The sequence below is a fragment of the Aquarana catesbeiana genome, linkage group LG05 (genome assembly GCF_042186555.1).
Source record: "Aquarana catesbeiana isolate 2022-GZ linkage group LG05, ASM4218655v1, whole genome shotgun sequence".
NCBI classification, from domain to species: domain Eukaryota; kingdom Metazoa; phylum Chordata; class Amphibia; order Anura; family Ranidae; genus Aquarana; species Aquarana catesbeiana.
Genome location: NC_133328.1, coordinates 34,622,861 through 34,637,171, shown reverse-complemented (window position 1 = coordinate 34,637,171; position 14,311 = coordinate 34,622,861). Strand labels below are relative to the sequence as shown.

The 14,311-nt window shown below is 41.8% G+C and overlaps 1 protein-coding gene across 1 annotated transcript in view; it reads right to left on the bottom strand.

Annotated features, from left to right (window-relative positions):
* Positions 1-13,933, bottom strand: part of LOC141144176 (uncharacterized) — a 387,691-nt gene extending 373,758 nt beyond the window's left edge. The window contains exons 1-3 of the mRNA XM_073629599.1: positions 13,784-13,933; positions 12,283-12,444; positions 10,689-10,850 (exon numbers count right to left, since the gene is read on the bottom strand). Coding sequence (XP_073485700.1) covers positions 10,689-10,850; positions 12,283-12,444; positions 13,784-13,888 — 429 coding nt within the window. The 5' untranslated portion in view covers positions 13,889-13,933. The remainder of the gene's footprint in view (positions 1-10,688; positions 10,851-12,282; positions 12,445-13,783) is intronic.
* Positions 13,934-14,311: the final 378 nt, after the last annotated feature.

Here is a 14,311-nt window from a genome sequence, read left to right as displayed (position 1 = left end):
ACGGGATCGCATCACCACCTTGTCCTGATGTACAAACAGAAAGGGTTCTTGACAAGAAAGGGCGGCCAATTCTGACACCCTTCTAGCCGAGGTTATGTCCACCAAAAAGACCAATTTCCTAGTTAATAGGATCAAAGGAATATGTCTAATAGGTTCAAAGGGTTGACTCTGTAGAGCTGATAGCACTAAGTTCAAATCCCAGGGGCATAAAGGCGGCTTAACCGGCGGCCCTTAAGTGCAGCACCCCCTTGACGAAGGCTGGTACCAAAGAATGAGATGCGATTGGCCTCTGGAAAAAAAACGATAAGGCCGAAATTTGTCCCTTAATGGTCCCTAGAGATAGGTTTAAATCAATTCCTGTTTGAAGAAAGGCAAGGGCCCTCCCAATCGAATACTTGCGAGGGTGCCATCTTCTCCTCTCGCACCAGGAAATGTATGATTTCCAGACCCTATGGTAAATACTTCTAGAAATTGGCTTTCTAGCATTTATCAGAGTAGACAGAACAGATCCTCTGATACCACGGTCCTTCAGCACCCTGGTCTCAATAGCCATGCCATCAAATTCAGCGACCGTAAAGAAGGATGGCTCTATGGGACCCTGAGACAACAGGTCTGGACGGTATGGGAGGCACAACGAGTCCTCTACCGCCATCCTCACAATCTCTGAGTACCAGGACCTCCTGGGCCATCCTGGGGCCACTAGAATTACTGTTTTCTGTTCCTGCATAACAGGTACGGCAGCATCTGGATCAGAGGAAAAGCGTAAATTAGCGAAAACCGATCCCAGGGAATCACCAATGCATCCGTCCCTACGCCAAGTGGATCCCTGGTCCTGGATACAAAGCTGTCCACCTTGGCATTGAACCTGGAGGCCAGGAGATCTACCTCTGGCATCCTCCAACGCTGGCAGATTTGAAGGAACACCTCGGGACCATTCCCCCGGTAACAATTGCTGACGACTTAGGTAGTCTGCCTGCCAATTGTCCACACCTGGAATAAAGACTGCTGACAGAAACAGTATGTGCCTTTATGCCCAAATTAATATGTGATCTACTTCTCTTTGGGCTGCCCGGCTCCTGGTGCCCCCTTGGTGGTTGATGTATGCCACAACCGTGGAGTTGTCGGACTGGACTCTGACCGGAAACCCCCGCAATCTGGACGTCCAGAATAGGAGAGCCAAACGAGCTGCTCGGATTTCCAGCAGATTGATGAGCAAGGTCTTCTCTACTTAGGACCATTTTCCCTGTACTGAGGCCTCTTCCAGGACTGCTCCCCAGCCGAGACGGCTGGCGTCTGTAGTCACCACCTTCCAGGTTACAGGCGGAAAGGATTTTCCGCCTTTTAAGTTGTTGGTTTTTGACCACCAAGAGAGGTCCTGTTTTACCTGTAGGGATAGAGACATGGGATGATACAAGGTTTGAACAGACTTGTTCCAAGCTTCCAGGATAGTTTTTTGGAGCAGCCTGGAGTGAAACTGCGCATAAGGAACTGCGCTGAAGGATGCCACCATCTTGCCCAGCTGCCTCATGCACAGTCGAATTGAAGGCCTTCCTACCCTTTTGACTTCCCGGACCAGCTACACTATGGACCTGACCTTTAAGGGAGGTAAAATTACCTTTTCTTGGGTTGTATCTAGGATTAGGCCTAGATATGTCAAGACCTGAACTGGATGAAGAGCTGATTTGTCTGTATTCAGAATCCAGCCTAGGAACTTCAGGAAACGAACGGTAGTTGAAACGTTTTCCACTAAGATGGAGTAAGACTGGTCCCTTAACAGAAGGTCGTCCAGATATCCTACGACCGAGATCTTTTGGGACCTTAGAAAAGCCAACACTGGAGCCAAAACCTTTTTGAAGACTTGAGGGGCCGTGGCTAGACCGAACGGTAGTGCCACAAACTGGAAATGACACCCCTCTACTGCAAAGCGCAGAAACCTTTGATGCGGACCGAAAATTGGCACATGTAGGTACGCATCCTTGATGTCTATGGATGCTAAAAAATCCTCTCTTCTCAAGGATGCGGTTACTGAACGAACCGACTCCATACGGAAGGTTCGGACATTTAGAAAGGAATTTAGGGACTTGAGGTCCAGATTGGGCCTTACCTCTGTAATTGGTTTGGGCACTGTGAATAGGTTCGAATAGAATCCTTTGAATCTTTCCTTGTGCGGAACCTCGATAATCACAGCCTGCCTTTCTAGCTGTTCTAAGGCTAGGTATAGGCTTTTCTTTTTTACTAGGACCGATGGGACTCTGGATACCAGAAATCGATTCGGAGGAAAATCCAGGAACTCTATTTTGTAACCTTGTGTTACAGTGGAAATGACCCACCTGTCCTGAACCAATTTTCCCCAAGTGTCTGCGAACCGCCGCAGTCTGCCCCCCACCTGCAAGAGTGGGGGCGCCCCTTCAAAAGGAGGACTTGGAATTGGTTTTGGCTGGTTTCTGGGTCCAAGGTCTTTTTTGACCATGCGGTTTTTTTAAAAGTAGGCGGTTGAGGCCCTCAATACCTCTTGCCAGAAGAGGCGTCTGGCCCGGGAGCGTTGGGAATCTTAAAGAAGGCTGCTTATTCCTTCTTTTAACTGGAAGCAAGGAGCTCTTTCCTCCTGAGATCTTTTGGATATATTTATCCAGATCTTCTCCAAACAAACGCTCACCATGAAAAGGAAAAGCCACAAGTAGCCTCTTGCATGGCATCTCGGCTGACCAGTTCTTTAGCCACAAGACCCTGCACATATGGATTGAAAGTAGTGCAAAACGAGACATCTGCTGGATCAAGTCCTTTAATGCGTCTATCGCAAAACATAAAGCGCGAGGAAGTTCTAACAATTCATCAAAAAAATTCCTCCTGAACAGGTAAGTTCTTGACCAACCTTTTAAAACGGTCCTTCAAGGACTGACAAATACCGATAGCCGCAACTGCCGGTTGTGCTGCTGACCCAGCCACCGCAAAGGAGGCTTTTAGTAAGGACTGGAGCTTTTTATCCGCCGGATCTTTAAACCCTTGGGCATTATCCACTGGACAGGTTAAGCTTTTATTCACTGATGAAATGGCAGCATCAACCAAAGGCGTATCCCACTTCTTTCTGAATTTTTCCTCCATAGGGTATAAAAAGGAAAACCTTTTTGGAGGCAAACATATCCTGTCCGGGTGGTCCAAATCAGCGTAAATCACCTGCTCCAATAATGGATGTACAGGGAACACCTGGGAACCTTTCTGAGGCCGCAAGGATCCCAACGTAGAACAGGAAAGTCCCGGTCCCTGTATGGGGGGGTAACTTAAATCCTGCTCTCACCATTTCAGCCAAAGATTGGATGAATAATTTTTGGGATTGGGAAGCCGACATTGGTTCCTCGGAACCTGAATCCCCACCGAGGATTCTTCAGCTTCTGCTTCCTCCCTATCTTTTACGGCCACCTCCTCCAAATCCTCTGCCCATTCTGGATCCAAATCACACGGACCCGACTGGCTAAGAGAGTCCTGGTGCTCTAGTGATTCTCCACTAGGACCAGACTCAGGAGAGGGAGATCTATGATGTTTCTTCCCTCCCTGCGTTACTGAGGCAATCATACCCGCTATTTTGCCTTCAAGGCCAGCTAGGGCTGATGCCAAGTCATCCTTAGTAACATAAGCCAATGCAGGGATATTGGTAGTGGCCACTACGCCTGACAAATGCAATGGCTCAGCCAGGCCAAATGCCGCAGGTCTTTCAGGGGAGATTAATGCTGCAGTAGCCTGAGGTTGATCTCCTGTTTTTGAAGGAGTCACTTTAACCCCTGGACTTGCCCTGCTCCCTGAACCTCGTTTTCCGGAAGACATTACTTATAGGGTTTGAGGAAATATATATACTCTCTCTAGTGCCATATAGCTGAGCCCAGCATATAGCAATTATCCCAGCCTTTAACCTTCAACGTGTTGCAAATGCCCAACTCACATGCCCAGACATTGTGTCCCACCGCACTTAGGATCCCGGCTCTTGCAAGCCTACACTGACAAGCAGCAATGACACATGCGGACGCTGACTTCCCTCTATATGCGCGCGCCGCCCACGTGACGCACGAACTTACTGCGCATGCCCGCGGGGAACCTCGCGGCGTCTTACAGCCACGCCGTAGCGCACGCGGATGCGGGCATGCGGCACACATCCCCGACGCACGCGCATGCTCCTGCGCATGCGCGCGCCTGGCACACACGCCACCATGCGGGAGACACCCGCCTAACGGCAGTTTGTAACATAGGGCACGGAAATTTTTGGCAAAACAACACATGTAATAGCAACACAGTAATACAGTTTAGGCCTCCAGAGGGAGCACTCACCGATCCTCGCTGCAGGGCCTGGAACAGGCCCAATCTTCCCCCATCACCGTGGGTAGCGCCACAGAGGACCTTCAAGGAACGGGTCCCCCTTTATTTGGGGGTCGACACCCTTGGACGTGTAAGGCACCCTTCTGCTTTCCTTGGGCAGGTGATAGACCAGGAATACCATATAACAAGGGTCCAGCGCCATAAAGCACACATTATAGGCAAAACCTTGTTCTTGAACCAAGGCTTGGGTACCATCCACTTTAGCTTTAATATGCCATCCGAATGGATCCGATTATAACATCCTCACTGGGACATTATTGAAGAATTTGAAGAGCTTCCACAGCTGTGACCATCACCTTCAAGACACTGGCAAAAAAACTAAAAGGTACTTCCTGTATGGGAGGGGTTATATGGGAAGAACCTTCTTACTATTGGTTGCCAGTGTCCAATCACCTAAAGGTAGCATATAACCCAGATAGTCATTATTATGGTGCTCTGTGTCCCGTGATGTACGATAAAGAAATCAAAAGTGCTAATTTTAAAAGTTAATATGCAAGTTATTGTCATAAAAAGTGTTTGGGGACCCGGGTCCTGCCCAGGGGACTTGTATCATTGCAAAAAAAGTTTTAAAAACAGCCTTTGTTATTCGGGAGCAGTGATTTTTAATAATGCTTGAAGTGAAACAATAAAATATAATATAAATAAATATAAAATATTCCTTTAAATTTTGTACCTGGGGGGTGTCTATAGTATGCCTATGTTTAGAACAGTGTGCCTATGTGTATGCCTATGTATAGTATGTTTAGAACAGTCCGAGAGCAAAATGACATTTCTAAAGGAAGAAGTCATTTAAAAGTACAGTAGGTTACCGCGATATTGTGTCAATCTCGCCGCTGTTATCGGCGAGATTTGACACCTGAGAGCCCCGTCGCGGGAGCCAGCGCCGAGATGGCTCGCTCATCGGGAAAGGAAAAAGTTTTTTCCCTTCGTGATGAGTGACAGGCAGTGCTGACAGCTGTCTGGTATGAATCATGAGGGGGAACACCACGCCAAATTTTAATTAAAAAAATGGTGTGGGTTTCCCCCCAGGGGCATACCAGGCCCTTAGGTCTGGTATGGATTTTAAGGGGAACCCCCTACGCCGAAAAATCTGTGTGAGGGTCCCCCCAAAATCAATACCAGACCCTTATCCCAGCATGCAGCCTGGCCGGTCAGGAAAGGGGGTGGGGATGAGCGGGCCCCCCACCCCAAAGCACCTTGTCCCCATGTTGATGAGGACAAGGGCCTCTTCCCGACAACCCTGGCCGTTGGTTGGCGGGGTCTGCGAGCGGAGGGCTTATCGAAATCCGGGAGCCCCCTTTAATAAGGGGACCCCCAGATCCCGGCCCACCACCCTATGTGAATGAGTATGGGGTTCATGGTACCCCTACCCATTCACCTGGGGAAAAAAGTGTCAAGAAAAAAAACAAACTACACAGGTTTTAAAAGTAATCTATTAGGCAGCTCCGGGGGTCTTCTTCCGACTTCGGGGTCTTCTTCCGACTTCAGGGGTCTTCTTCCGACTTCTCCGCTCTCTCCTCCCAGTGTCTGCTTCTTCTCCCGCTCTCCGGCCTCTTCTCCCAGTGTCCGCTTCTTCTCCCACTTTCCGGCCTCTTCTCCCGGTGTCCGGTTCTTCTGCCGGGCTCCTCCGCTATCTTCTGCCACTCTTTTGCTAGCAGTGGCGCGGTCTTCGCCGTCTTGTTCCTTCTTCTCTTCTTCCGATGTTGACACGACGCTGTCTCCCACTGCAATGATGTGTGTGAGGTGCGGGCGACTTATATAGGCATGGGTGCTGTCACCCGGTGACCCCACCCCTTATGAAGTCACAGTCCCATCATGCCCCCCTTCCCCAAAGCGCCCCCCCCCCCCCATGTTGAGGGCATGCGACCTGGTACGGTTCAGGAGGAGGGGGGGCGCTCGCTCGCCTCCACCCCCTTTCCTGACCGGCCAGGCTGCATGCTCGGATAAGGGTCTGGTATGGATTTTGGGGGGGACCCCCACGCCGATCTTTCGGCGTAGGGGCTCCCCTTTAAATCCATTCTAAAACTAAGGGCCTGGTATGCCCCTGGGGGGAACCCACATCGGTTTTTTATTTAAAATTTGGCGCGGCGTTCGCCCTCATGATTCATACCAGACAGCTGTCAGCACTGCCTGTCGTTTATCACTAAAGGAAAAAACAGTTTTCCTTTCCCGATGAGCGAGCCAGCGCGACATGCATAGTACCCTGTCATCGAGAACCAGCGTGATGGGATTGCAATGGAAACACAATCTCGCGGCTATAATGAATTGTTGGGTCTTTACTCGCGGCTATAATGAATTGTTGGGTCTCTGCAATACACATAAAAGTCATTGAAAAAAACGGCATGGCATTCCCCCACAGTCCATTACCAGGCCCTTTGGGTCTGGTATGAATATTAAAGGGAAAACCCGAACCAAAGTTTAAAAAAATTGCGTGGGGGTCCCCACAAATTCCATACCAGGCCCTTCAGGTCTGGTATGGATATTAAGGGGAACCCTGTGTCAATTTTTTTTTTTTTGAATGGAGTGGGGGTCCCCCTCAAAATCCATACCAGACCTTCAGGTCTGGTATGGATTTTAAGGGGAACCCCGCGCCAAAATTTAAAAAAATGGTGTGGGGGTCCCCCCAAAAATCCATACCAGACCTTTATCAGAGCACACAACCTGGCAGGCCCCAGGAAAAGAGGGGGGATGAGAGAGCGCCCCCCCTCCTGAACCGTACCAGGCCACATGCCCTCAACATGGGGAGGATGTACCCCCACAACCACCGGGCAAGGGTTGTGGGGATGAGGCCCTTGTCCCCATCAACATGGGGACAGGGTGCTTTGGGGGGCTACCCCAAAGCACCCTCCCCATGTTGAGGGCATGTGGCCTGGTACGGTTCAGGAGGGGGGGGCGCTCTCTTGTCCCTCCCTCTTTTCCTGCGGCCTGCCAGGTTGCATGCTCAGAAAAGGGTCTGGTATGGATTTTTGGAGGGACCCCCACGCAATTTGTTTTTAAATTTTGGTTCGGGGTTCCCCTTAATATTCATACCAGACCAAAGGGCCTGGTAATGGACTGTGCGCGAATCCCATGCAGTTTTTTCAATGACTTTTATATGTATTGCCAGGACCGACAATTCATTAATAGCCGCTAGTACTCTTAAATTACGTTTTCCTTTAGAAATGTCATTTTGCTCTCGGACTGTTCTAAACACGGGAAACATGCGCCAATTTATAGGCATACTATAGACACCCCGCAGGTACGAAATTTAAAGGAATATTTCACTTTTATTGTTTCACTTTAAGCATTATTAAAATCACTGCTCCCGAAAAAACGGCAGTTTTTAAAACTTTTTTTTGGATTGATACATGTCCCCTGGGGCAGGACCCAGGTCCCCAAACACTTTTTATGACAATAACTTGCATATAAGCCTTTAAAATTAGCACTTTTGATTATTCATGTTCGTGTCCCATAGAGTTTAATGCCGCGTACACACGGTCGGACTTTTCGTCTACAAAAGTCCAACGGACGCTGACGGACTAAAGCTGGCTGGTAATCCGATCGTGTGTGGGCTTCTCCGGACTTTCAACGGACTTTTTCAGCCTCAAATCCGACGGACTTTAGATTTGAAACATGCTTCAAATCTTTCCGACGGACTCGAGTCCGGTCGAAAAATCCGCTCGTCTGTATGCTAGTCTGACGGACAAAAACCCACGCTAGGGCAGCTATTGGCTACTGGCTATCAACTTCCTTATTTTAGTCCGGTGTATGTCATCACGTAAGAATTCGACGGACTTTTGTGTGATCGTGTGTAGGCAAGTCTGTTCGTTAGAAAGTCCGCCGCAAGTCCGTCGAAAGTCTGTCGGACAGGCTGTCGGACTTTTATAGCTGAAAAGTCCGACCGTGTGTACGCCCCATAAGAGTCGGTTCACACTGAGGCAGCACGACTTCCAGCGCGACTGCCTCAGACGACTTGAACACGACTGCAGCAGCGACTTGCAAAACGACTTCTATATAGAAGTCTATGCAAGTCACCTCAAGTCGCCCCCAAAGTAGTACAGGAACCTTTTTCTAAGTCAGAGCGACTTGCGTCGCTCCGATTAGAATGGTTCCATTGTACAGAATGGGACGCTACTTGTCAGGCAGCTAAGTCGCCTGACAAGTCGTCCTTATGTGAACTGGCTCTAACAGTGTTCGCGTGTTCGAACGAATTTTTTTGCCTGTTTGCATGTTCTGCTGCGAACCGAACTGGGGCTGTGCGGCTCATCCCTAGTGGTGATTACATACCACAGAAAAGAAAGTGTTATCTATTAGACATGTGTGGTTTGTTTAGTTCCAAATTAAAATTTGGACAAATTTTCGTTTTTCAGAAATTCGGATGTATCCGAATTTCCGAATTACAATAGTACCGAATTTAAGCGAATCCAAAATAAAGAAAAAAAAAATTCGGATGAAATTTGAATTCAAACCGTTTTCAAATCTTTTTTGAATATTTTTCTAATCCAAATAGTTTTCAAATTTGAATTCGAAACGGTTTTCCAATTCCCAAAGAGAATAAAATAAATAGAATAGAAAATAAAGGAATAGAATAGAAAAAAAATATAGACTAGAAAAGAATATAACAGAAAATAAAAGAATATAATATAATAGAGTAAAACAGAACAAAATTGAATAGAAAATAAAACAGAATAAATTAGAATATAATAGCAAGGAATAGAATAGAAAAACATAGAAAGAATATAACCATCTTCTGAAATTTTAATTTCAAATAGAATAAATTTGAATTAAAATACATAAGAAAATAATAGAATAGAAAAAAATAGAATAGAAAAAAACAGGAAAAAAATTGACTATAAAAAAATAGAAAAGAACAGAATTTAAAAAACAATAGAATAGAATTGAATCGAAAGAATATAACCTTTTCCCAAAATTCAAACATAATCAATTGGAATTTGAATAGATTAAAATAGAATAGAAAATAACAGAATAGTATAGAGAAAAACAGAATATAAAGAATATAACCATCTTCCGAAATTCGCATTTTAAATAGAAATAGAAAAGCTACAATTTCTGGGGAAATTGTGTGAAGTGTTCTTGCCTCTACAACTGGAGTGGGCGGAGTAACTGGGTGGAGTGGCTTGAGTAAATGTTGTGTGGTTGGAGTGGCTGGAGTAACTGTGAAAAGTGTTAAAAAGCTTAATATTTTAAAAAGTATAAATAGTAGTAAAAAGTTGAAGTCCCATCATTAGCTGAAAAAGCTGAACATTTTTTTCAAAAATTATTTTCTTTTTTTTCAAAAATGATTCTTTTTTTTCAAAAATGAATTTTTTTTTCAAAAATGAATTTTTTTTTCAAAAATGAATTTTTTTTTCAAAAATGAATTTTTTTAATGATTTTTTTTTTTTTCAAAAATGTTTTTTTTTTTCAAAAATGATTTTATTTAAAAAAAAATTATTTTTTTTTTTCATGGGGTGGTCATAATGTTTTGGCTGATCATGGGGTGGTCATAATGTTTTGGCTGATCATTTTGTGGTCATAATGTTTTGGCTGATCATGGGGGGGTCATAATGTTTTGGCTGATCATGTTGTGGTCATAATGTTTTGGCTGATCATGGGGGGGTCATAATGTTTTGGCTGATCATGGGGGGGTCATAATGTTTTGGCTGATCATGGGGTTGTCAGCTTTTGTCACCTCCCACTCTAGTTTTGAACATTTCACCATTCATTCCTATGGGACCAATTTCGCCACAAAAACGACGATATTTCGTGAACCATTCGGTGAAACGTTCCACAAAGTAATAGCACACCAATTAAATGACATTGAGGCCGGAATCACACTGGTATTTTTCAGCTTTTCACAAAGTTCCACAAGGTAATATCACACCAATTAAATGACATTGAACATTTCGCCATTCATTCCTATGGGACCAATTTTGCCGCAAAAGCGACAATGTTTCTTGAACCATTTGGTTTCCACAAAGTAATAGCACACCAATCGGGAACAATCCGCATGTTTCGTTGTATTACTGTCTATGTAGTGTAAAAGCTGTGGGAGGAGTTAGGGTGGTAACTTTGGCTATAATAATAATAAAATGATTGTGAGATAACCGTAAGTGGTCTTGCTATGCAAGAACACTTAATAAATTTGAATTTAATTAGAAAAAGAATAGAAAAGAATAGAATAGAAAATAAAATAGAATAGAAAAAAATAGACTAGAATAGAATAAACAAATAAAAAAAATTGAATTAAACTAGGACTAGAAAAAGAAATGTGTACAGTAAATCTGAGATGAAATAAATTCATTCATACTGAGCAACATACAATGATGACACAATAAAAATACCTGATTTGCAGGTGCGTTCGCACTGTTTCTTAGTAAGAAAATTGTTTCCATTTCCTTGACAACCACCATAGATGAATTCCTTGCAAGTTTCTGCATTCTGATCATAGTAATAGCGCGGCATGTGCCCCCTACATGGACCGCGGTCTGGAGGCAGCTCACAGACTAGAAATGGAAAGAAACAACACATAAAGATCAAATAGCAATGGAAGAGATAACTAGTGATAAAGATGACTGTTAGAACCTTACTGAAAAGTTTCATTGAGGATCGAAGACACTTGTCTCGCAGTCTTCATTGGTAAGAAAATTGTTTGTATTTTTACTTGACAACCGCCATGGCTAAATATCTGGCAAATACCCTTCTCCATATCATGCTTTCACTTTAAGCATTATTAAAATCACTGCTCCTAAAAAAATGGCCGTTTTAAAAAAAAATTTTTTGCATTGATCCATGTCCCCTGGGGCAGGACCCGGGTCCCCAAACACTTTTTATGACAATAACTTGCATATAAGCCTTTAAAATTAGCACTTTTGGATTTTCATGTTCGTGTCCCATAGACGTTAACAGTGTTCGCTTGTTCGAACAAATTTTTTGCCTGTTCGCATGTTCTGCTGTGAACTGAACCTGGGGGTCTTCGGCTCATCCCTAGTGGTGATTACATACCACAGAAAAGAAAGTGCTATCTATTAGACATGTGGTTTGTTTCATTCCAAATTGAAATTCGGACGAATTTTCGTTTTTCAGAAATTCAGATGTATCCGAATTTCTGAATTACAATAGTACTGAATTTAAACAAATCCGAAATAACGAGAAAAAAAATTCGGACGAAACTTTAGTTCAAACCCTTTTCAAATTGTTTTTGAATATTTTTCTAATCCAAATAGTTTTTAAATTTGAATTCAAAACGGTTTTCCAATTCCCAAAGAGAATAAAATAAATAGAATAGAAAATAAAGGAATAGAATAGAAAAAAAAAAGAATAGACTAGAAAAGAATATAACAGAAAATAAAAGAATATAATAGAGTAAAACAGAACAAAATTGAATAGAAAATAACGCAGAATAGACTAGAATATAAAAACAAGGAATAGAATAGAATAACATAGAAAGAATATAACCATCTTCTGAAATTCGAATTTCAAATAGAATGAATTTGAATTAGAACACATAAGAAAATAATAGAATAGAAAAAAATAGAAAAAAATAGACTATAAAAGAATAGAATTAAAAAAACAATAGAATAGAATCGAAAGAATATAACCTTTTCCCAAAAATCAAACATAATCAATTTGAATAGAAAAGAAAAGATTAGAATAGAAAATAACAGAATAGTATAGAAAAAAACAGAATAGAAAGAATATAACCAACTTCCGAAATTCGAATTTTAAATAGAATAAATTTGAATTTAATTACAAAAAGAATAGAATAGAAAAGAATAGAAAATAGAATAGAAAATAAAATAATAGAATAGAAAAGGATAGAACAAATAAAAAAAACAAAAGAATTAAACTAGAACTAGAAAAAGAAGTGTGTACAGTAAATCTGAGATGGAATAAATTCATACTGAGCAACATACAATGATGACACAATAAAAATACCTGATTGGCAGGTGCGTTCGCACTCTTCTTTAGTTTTAAAATTGTTTTCATTTCCATCACAACCACCATAGGTGAATTGCTTGCAAATTTTTGCCCTCTGATCATAGTAATAGCGCTGTATGGACGCCTTACATGGACCGGTTTTTGGAGGCTGGTGACAGACTAGAAATGGAAAGAAACAACACATAAAGATCAAATAGCAATGGAAGAGATAACTAGTGATAAAGATGACTGTTAGAACCTTACTGAAAAGTTTCATTGAGGATCGAAGACACTTGTCTCGCAATCTTCTTTGGTAAGAAAATTGTTTGCATTTTTACTTGACAACCGCCATGGCTAAATACCTCGCAAACACCCGTCTCCATATCATGCTTTAAATTTAAGCATTATTAAAATCACTGCTCCCGAAAAAAACGTCCGTTTTTAAAACTTTTTTTTGCATTGATCCATGTCCCCTGGGGCAGGACCCAGGTCCCCAAACACTTTTTATGACAATAACTTGCATATAAGCCTTTAAAAGTAGCACTTTTGATTTTTCATGTTTGTGTCCCATAAACGTGAACGGTGTTCGCTTGTTCTAACACATTTTTTGCCTGTTCGCATGTTCTGCTGCGAACTGAACCTGGGGGTCATCGGCTCATCCCTAGTGGCGATTACATACCACAGAAAAGAAAGTGCTATCTATGAGACATGTGTGGTTTGTTTCGTTCCAAATTGAAATTCGGACGAATTTTCGTTTTTCAGAAATTCGGATGTATCCGAATTTCTGAATTACAATAGTACTGAATTTAAACAAATCCGAAATAACGAGAAAAAAAATTTGGACGAAATTTTAGTTCAAACCGTTTTCAAATTGTTTTTGAATATTTTTCTAATCCAAATAGTTTTCAAATTTGAATTCGAAACGGTTTTCCAATTCCCAAAGAGAATAAAATAAATAGAATAGAAAATAAAGGAATAGCAGAATAGACTAGAATATAATAACAAGGAATAGAATAGAATAACATAGAAAGAATATAACCTTCTTCTGAAATTTCGAATTTCAAATAGAATAAATTTGAATTAGAATACATAAGAGAATAATAGAATAGAAAAAAATAGAATAGAAAAAAATAAGAAAAAAATAAAATTAAAAAAACAATAGAATAGAATTGAATCGAAAGAATATAACCTTTTCCCAAAAATCAAACATAATCAATTTGAATTTGAATAGAAAAGAAAAGATTTGAATAGAATATAAAATAACAGAATAGTATAGAAAAAAACTGAATAGAAAGAATATAACCATCTTCCGAAATTCAAATTTTAAATAGAATAAATTTGAATTTAATTACAAAAAGAATAGAAAAGAAAATAAATGAATAGAATAGAAAAGAATAGAATAAACAAATAAAAAAAACAATAGAATTAAACTAGAACTAGAAAAAGAAGTGTGTACAGTAAATCTGAGCTGAAATAAATTCATACTGAGCAACATACAATGATGACACAATAAAAATACCTGATTGGCAGGTGCGTTCGCACTCTTCTTCAGTTTCAAAATTGTTTCCATTTCCTTTACAACCACCATAGATGAAATCCTTGCAAGTTTCTGTATTCTGATCATAGTAATAGCGCAGCATGTGCCCCTTACATGGACCGCGGTCTGGAGGCAGCTCACAGACTAGAAATGGAAAGAAACAACACATAAATATCAAATAGCAATGGAAGAGATAAATAGTGATAAAGACGACTGTTGGAACCTTACTGAAAAGTTTCATGGAGGATGGAAGACATTTGTCTCGCAGTCTTCTTTGGTAAGAAAATTGTTTGTATTTCCTTGACAACCGCCATGGCTAAATATCTGGCAAATACCCGTCTCCTTATAATAGTAATAGCGTTCTACGTACGCCTTACATGGACTGATTTTTGGAGGCAAGTCAAAGGCAATGGAAAAAGAGATAAAGAGTGGAATCCATAAGTCTGTCCTGTGATATGAACTAAATTTTTTATGCAAATGAATGTTCACCACTGATAATGCTCTCTTGTT